We start from the raw sequence: 7,829 nt of genomic DNA on the forward strand, positions 1-7,829 counted from the left end.
GTTCCTGGACTCACCGAGGCAAGTGCCCACTATAGCATGTGGGTGAGAAACCCCTGCAGCCCAAGCAGGAAGGAGTAAGAAGACAGTCAAAGAGAAGTCTTGCGCTTCTGTGAGCAAGCCTGTCTGCTTTGTGACTGCGTAAGCCAGTGGTTGCTAGGTTGCTCTTCCCCACAGCCCAGAACCATTCCCCAAACCCCTCTCTAGCACCTCTCACCTCTCCTGGAGGGGCAGGCAGTGCTCCCTGGAGACCGACTCTCCCTCCAAGTTCCTTCCCCACCTCCCATTCAGGCCTTTTAAAGGGGAGCAAAGGGGAGAATGAGAGTCAGAGGCTGGTTTCAGCCAGCGAGCACAAGGCAAAGAGGGAGAAACTGGCAAAAAAGTTGGTTGGGCTGGGTCCCATCTATGTCGGCCCCACCGGGTAGAATGCCACTGTGGAGGGTTCTGCCTCCAAGCAACCTGTTTCAGGAGATTGATTCACAGGGAGCTGTCTCTTAGAAGGAGAGGAGGGGTCTGCCAACATGACCCAGCCCTACTCTAGGTGATCACTCGCTGGGTGGGAAGATACTGGGTTTTCACTGGGGCAGGGGTTTCAAATGAATTCTGGCATTCTCTAGATGTGTCACCTTGGGTAAGTGGCCTGTACTGCCAGAGATGTGTAATAGTGGTAAAAATGCTTAGTTCAGATCCCAGATCAGCTAGTGCCTAGCTGTGGGGCTTTAAGAGTGGAGATGATACTTGGCACTTATTCTCACAGGATTACTGGGAAGATTGAGGGACTTGATTTAGATTAAACTGTTTAGAACAGTGCCTGGCACCAAGTAGGATCTCTTAATGTCATTACCTTCCCTGAGCCTGCAAAATGAGGTACCCTCACCTACTTCTGGGGCCCTCCTGAAGGACAAATGAGCTAACGGAAGTGAAGCACCTAGTCATATACCTGGCACACAAAAGATGCTCAAAAAATGGTGATAGTAATAATTATTACTGGTATCTTGATGAAAGTAGGCTTCTCCTGGGCCTGTCTCAGCAGGAAGAAGTTGACATGACCCCTTTGAAACCATTCTGAAAGTCCCTCTTCCATTCTTCTGGGAATCCTGGTGACTATTATGATAAATAACATTATGTTTGAAAGAAGAGAGGGCTTTCTTCCTCCCCCCACCCCCACCCAGCCCCTCCTGCTACTTTGAGCTCACTTGGGGATCTCCCACTGTTCCAGCTGACACAGCTGAGAGTAAAACCCACTTTCACCTTCCCCATTGCACCTCTGAACCCTTCCACTGTATTATTTAGAACTGGATACCAGGTCTACATGTGGAAGATACCTTAGGAAATTCCCTCAACACTGGTTTGTCAGGTTTGTAAAAGAATTGCCGAAGAAACCGTTTTGAAATCTTTCTTTGTGGAGCGTCACAAACAGCAGAGAGATTCTGTCTGCCTGGAAATGATTTGAAGTAACAGTCCTCCTGCCTGGGTCCCTCAGTTATAAGAGGAGCAATATAAAAATGTATGGAACACTTCCTATGTGCCACGCACTGTGTTATATCATGTCATTTAACCCTACAGATGGGGGAACTGATGATCAGAGAAATCCTTAATTATGTGTGTTGCAAATATATTCTCCCCTTTGTAGCTTGCTCTTCTGTCTCCAAATGCAGTCTTTTGATGGAGAGAAATTCCTACTCTTAACACAGCCCAATGTATTAATCTTGTCCTTAAAGATCAGTGGTGTTTGGGGGCCAGCCAAGTGGCTCAGTTAGTTAAGAGCTCACTCAAGAGTGCGAGCTCTGAGCAACAGCGGTTCGACGCCCGAGCTGAGCTGCCAACAGGTGGTAGGATGGCTCAGCTAAAACATAAAAATAAAAAAGATTAGTGGTGTTTGTGTCTTATTTAAGAGATCTTTGCTTACCCAAGGTTATCTCTTGTATTATTTTCTAGAAGATTTACTGTTTTACTTTTCACATGTAGAAATGATCAATCTGGAATTGGCTTTCGTGTATGGTGTAAAATAGGGGTCAAGAGCCGCATTTTTTTTCCCATACAACTATCCATTTGACCCACCACCATTATTTAAAACTATCTGAGTCCTGCTTCTCTGAAGGATTATCTTAATCAAAATTCAGGTGTCCGTATAAGTGTGGGCCTGTCTCTGGACTCTATGCTTTTCCACTGCTCTTTTGTTTACCATTCCACCAATAACACACCCTCTTAATAACTGTCATTTTAAATACATTTTGATATCTAGTGGTGTAAGACTTTGTCTGGAAAAACTCATTTTCTCCTCCACTATCAATATTTCTGACACCAGATATATGGGAGATTTTTCCACACCCAGCAATTCTCCATTTCACCAACTGCGTGTCCTATAAATTTAACTCAACTCTGACGCTATCTACCTGAAGATAGCGTCAGAGTTCAGAGGTTAAGGGCCCAGTCCCTCAAGACTGCCCCTGCTTCAAACGCCAGTTCCAAGTCCAGGTTGTTACCTATACTTCTGACTGACCAGTTATGTTATAAATCAGGTTCCCATGATCCCCTCCTTGGGTTCAATAATTTGCTAAAATGGCTCACAAAGCTCACGGAACCATGTACTTATGTCAGCCCATTTATTATAAAGGCTATAATAAAGGCTATAATACATATGAACAGCTAGATGAAAAAGTACATAGGGCAAGGTCCAGAAAGATCCCAAGTGCAGGAGCTTCTCTGTCCCTGTGAAACTGGGGTGCACTCTTCCAGCATGTGGATGCATTCACCAGCCTGAAGGCTCTCCAAACTCCATCCTGTTGGGTTTTTATGGAGGCTTCACTATGTAGATGATGGATTAAATCACTGGCCCTTGGTTATTGATTCAACCTCCAGCCCCTCTCCCCTCCCCAGGTGTGTGTGGGCAGAGCAACCAAAAGTCACCTCATTAATGTAAAAAGGGGCTTATTATGAATAACAAAAGAGACATTTATCTCTCTAATCACTTAGGAAATTCCAAGGGTTTTAGGAGCTCTGTGCTAGGAATAGGAATGAAGACCAGATATATATTTCTTACTGTAAAGCACAGACTTTCAGCTTTGTTTTTAAAGATTGTCTTTGTATTCTAGTTCCTTTGCCTTTTCATATACATTTTAGAAAAATCTTTGTATCTATAGAATTTTTTGCTGAGATTTTAATAGGAATCAAATTAAACCTGGGTATCTATTTAAGAAGAATTGACATTTTTACTATGTTGAGTCTTCCAGTCCATGAATATGGTATGTCTCGCCATATATTTAGCTTTTCTTTGATTTCTCTCATAAGCATTGTGCAATTTTTAGCATACAAACTCTGTACCTGTTTTGTTAGAATTACACCTAAGTGTTTAAGGTTTTTTTGAGCAATTGTAAATAGTGTTGTATTTTTAATTTCAGTGTTGATATGTGCATTACTAGTATATAGGGTTTTTTTGTTTTGTTTTTTTAAGATTTTTTTAAATTGGGGAATTGGGGGAGGGGAACAGTGTTGGGGAATTGGGGAAGGGGAACAGCCAAGTTGTTGTCCTTCAATCTTAGTTGTAGAGGGCGCAGNATGGGGAGTGGAGAAGAGAAGGAGGCTGGGTCACATCTCCAAGGTGCCCATCCCGTCCTCTCCCGGAATACTAGCATCACAGCATTGCAGGGACCTGGGGTGTAGACCAGGCCAGCCCCACCCTGTTCTAGACCCCTCTCCCCTCTCCCCAGTAGGGGGCCCTTCCATTACAGCCAACGCTCTTCCTCCTTGTGGGCTGGCCGCCCCTAGTGGTCCTCAGATGGGTCTCATACTTCCTCCTGGACAGACAGACCCTCCCTGCTGCCCCTCTCCCCCGCCCACCAGAGATGTGAAAACAGTATCCTGTGCCAAGGCTCAACCGCTTACCTTAATTCCTACATCAGCTGCCCTCAGATCTGTCCCCCAAAGCTTGGCATCCTTTATTAACCCTGGGAAACCCTCCTAAGCCAGACCTGTGGGCATAAGCCCCTGCAACTCCAGTCAAGACTGGTGGTACCTTTCTTCCCATTTTAAAGATAAAAAACAGACCCAGACAGTTTAGCTGAGTTGCCGAGTGCCGCCGTGAGTTAGCTGCAGAGCAGGGATGAGAACTCTGCTGCCCAACAAAACAGCAGGACGAGACTCGGCCAGAAGGAGCCAGGCCTGTCCTAGAACCACTTCCAAATACCTTCTCGCCGCCTCCCACTCTTCCTTACTGGTTTATCAGCAAATAGCACACACGAGGCCAGCCCTATCCTGTTCGAAAACCTTCAGTGATCCTCTACTCCTTACGAGATGACACTCCACTAAGTTCAGGAATGAGAGCAAGCTGGTCCTGCCCACAGTCTAAGTCGGCCCCTCCCCACCTTCTCCCTCTCCGCTGCCCACTGAGCCCTGAACTTCAGCCCCCGGCTCTCTAAAGATGTGCTGTGTTTTCCAGCCTCCGAGCCTTTGTGCTGTGGGTCTCCACTAGACGCCTCCCCAGTCATCTTGTAAACTAGCAGCCCTTCTCGGATGTCTCCACCTGGGTTGGCTCTCTTCTCCTCTGAGCCCTCACTGGGGCCCTCTCCCTTCGGTTGGTATCCATGGGCCCCTCCTCCCCGGTGCCAACAGCAGCGCCTCCATGAAGGCTTGCTCTTCTGCTGGCCAGGTGGAACCGACTTGAGAAGGATTTCCTTACAGAGGGTCGGATCCATTTCATCTCTTCCCAGACAGCGCCTTCGTTCTGCACCCACCTCCCTGTTCTTCAGTTCGTTCTCCTTGGTGACGACGACCACCTGCGAAGCCAGGCCCTTCGACTCCTTCTTCCAGGCCCCTGGGAGGAGGGCGTGACATCCTGTAAAGATGTCTGGGGCCTTCCTCCTTGCCTTCCCTGTAGCAGTAGGTGTTGGGAGAGCAGAAGAGCTTCCTTTCCTCCCAGCCTTTCACTGGCGTCTTAAAGGGAAAGGAGGAGGTGGCCCCCTTGGGGGAAGGATTGAGTGACACCATTGGTGGGTGGGTGTGGAGGGGCTGATGCTGATGTCCTAGCCTGTGGCTTTACTGGGAGATGCCGAAGAGCCTCTGGCTATGTGCACTCGTAGCTTTGCCTCTTTTAAGAAGCTGACGCCAGGACTGAGATTCAGTGGCTATGTGGTAACAGTTACTAAAATATTGAACTGCTCCTGGAGAGGCTGGTAAAGGGCACTGAGCAAGCCTTCCAAACCTCTGCCCTGCAGGCTGTCCCAGCCCCCAAAGGAAAGGGTAAGGCCTGGCAGAGGAGAGGCCTCTTGAATGCTGCTGCAGTGCCATCTATGTCTCACAGTTCTGATGGCTGGTGCCTGAACGCACAAGTACAAAATATTTCTAATATCATTCCTGTCTATAGCTGTAAGTCACACGATTGTTGCACAAATCTGCGTGTCCTCTGCTTGTTATTACTCCTCAAACACCTCGAATCCAAGCAGGGGCACATTTCTGAGGACCTGGGGGGTGGGCAGTAGTGCAGAGGCCCAAGGAAATGAGGGGAAAAGTGGGGTACCCCACCGGATCTCACCAACCTAAGACCAAAAGCCTAATCCTTCTCAGGCACCGGCCCAAGCGGGGAAGCTTTCGGAGAGCAGTGTAACCCCAAGGTAGAAGGTCTGTGGCCCAAGTACCCACCAGAAGAAAGCCGGGGGTCCCGATTGGACTGCGGATCTCCAATGGGGGCAGAGATAGTGGGCATCCCCATCAGACAGCGGGACAAGAGGGAGGCTTGAGGCAAGGCGGCCAGAGAGAACTCGTCCCTGACAACACAGACGGGCTTCCCGGTGAGACCTGTGAAAGGGTAGAGGCTGTGGGAAGGGGCCCTAGGTGGACCGCAAGTGCTCCAGGAGGAACAGGAAGAGGCTGGTGGGCAGGGACAGCACTGGCCCCACTTCTGGTACCCACAGCCCGTAGATCCTTAGATCCCGGAGGGCCTCTGCAACCACCCAGGCTGTACTCCGCAGGCATTTACGATGAGCAGCAGAAAGACAAGCTCAGGGTCACGCAGCAAGTCAGGCTTCCTCAGACCCTGGTCCTGAGGTTCTCTGGCTTTCTATGACAGAGCAATGACTGCAGGTGTGAACATTCAGAGGGGCATCTGGGGTATGGGCAATAAGCCGTAGTGACAAGAGGGACCTGGGCAGAAACCACAGGGAGTGAGATTGAGCTAGACCCTCTGGATAAAACTTCTTGCCATCTGTCAGTCTATGCGGGGCTGAGTGCAGGGCAGCCTGGAGGTGGTGGCAGGCATTTTACACATGAGGACGCTTCTGGCCGAAGGTCTGTGTGATATGATTCGATAGTCAGGACCAGCCTGGTTAGGACTGAGCATGGCTGCTCACTCTTCTTCCTAAAACACGTTTCTTCTGGTGCCAGGACCCCTCAGTCCCCTGGTTCCTCCTAGCTCCCAGCCACTCCTCATTTCCTGTGCTGCTTACTCCTCATCTCAACCTCATAGCATTGGGGGTCCCTGGGGCTCAGTCTGCAGGTTCTCCTTTCCTGTATCTATTACACAGTCTCCTGGTTGATCCCATCCAGACACGCCACTTCGAACACTATCCCTACTGAATTCACGCTCATGTTTGCATCTCTCCCCTGAACTCCACATCCAACTGCGTCCTCTGCACCTCCACCGGGACGTCTAAAAGAAATTTCACATTTTTATCTCCTGGGTCCCAGACCAAACTCCTGACTCCTCCCCTAACCCCCAATGGCCCCTTCTGCAGGCTTCTTTGTCTCAGCCAATGCAACTCCAGTTTCCCAGTTACTCCGGCCAAAAACCTGGGAGTCAGCCTTGACTCCTGTCTTCCTCTTATGCTCCATTTTAAATCGCAAATCCTGTTGGCTTTACCGTCTGTGTATCTCTAGAGCAGGGTCACTCACTCTCCCACTGCTACCTCCCTGGTACAAGCCACCGTCTAGACAGAAGCCAATAAATCACTTCTGTCACTTGGCTCTCAACTTTCCAGTGGTTCTCATCTGACTCAGTGACATGGCTTGATGATGTGTCCTCCACAGCCCCCATGATCTGGGTCCCCATTGTCTCTTGGCTGCGTCTCCTTTCTCCCCCTTCTTACTCTGCTCCAGCTACACTGGCCTGCTTGCTGCTTCTCCAACAGGGCCAGATGCTTGCCTCAGAGACTTTGTATTATATTTGTTGTTCCCTCTGCTATTCTCCCCCCCCCTTCATATCCACATGGTTGGTTCATGCCTTCTCTTCCTTAAGTTCTTTGCTCAAATGTCATGCTATTGGCCAGGTCTCCCCTTTATAACCTTGGTATTTACTACACTGTGACACCTTATCTATTGAGTTGTCAGAAAAGTCATGAAGCATTTTTGCAACAGATTTCTATTTTGCAACATAGAAAAAAATACGTCATGACTTTTCCGATAAGCCAATTTTTCCTATCCTTCTCCACCAGAGAGTCATCTCCATGAGGCAGGGACTGTCTTGTTCATGGTCATATTCTCAGAGTCTAAAAAATGTGGCTAACCCGTAAATAGTTCAGTCATTAAATACTTGATGGATGAAGTGACCTGAGTTAGAGAACAGAGCACATCTCTGAGGCAGCACAGTCATCCCTTTCTCAGGTTTGTAACATGGGAGAATTGGCAACGAGGGAAATCCTGTAGGGATATGCAGTTTGCTGTTGTAGCCTGCCCCCCAAGTCTTGGCTTGGCTAAGTGCTTGCAAGTAGCCAAGCAGCTCTGTGACCCTGGCCAAGTCCCCATCCTCTCTGGGCCTCAGCCTGCAAACAAAGGCTGGGTTCTCCCTTTCCAGTTTTCAAGACCCCGCCCCCTCCCCCCACCGGCTCCAAAATGAAAAGTCT

The 7,829-nt window shown here is 48.9% G+C and overlaps 1 protein-coding gene across 1 annotated transcript in view; it reads right to left on the reverse strand.

The window, feature by feature from the left end:
* The window catches only part of TBATA (thymus, brain and testes associated), a 23,510-nt gene that overhangs the window by 14,021 nt on the left and 1,660 nt on the right, over positions 1-7,829 (reverse strand). Inside the window, 3 exon segments of the mRNA XM_019624608.1 lie at positions 3,789-3,794; positions 4,731-4,810; positions 5,635-5,807. Of these exon segments, the coding sequence (XP_019480153.1) occupies positions 3,789-3,794; positions 4,731-4,810; positions 5,635-5,807 (259 nt within the window).

This window comes from Hipposideros armiger, unplaced genomic scaffold, assembly GCF_001890085.2.
Source record: "Hipposideros armiger isolate ML-2016 unplaced genomic scaffold, ASM189008v1 scaffold_15, whole genome shotgun sequence".
Classification (NCBI taxonomy): Eukaryota; Metazoa; Chordata; class Mammalia; order Chiroptera; family Hipposideridae; genus Hipposideros; species Hipposideros armiger.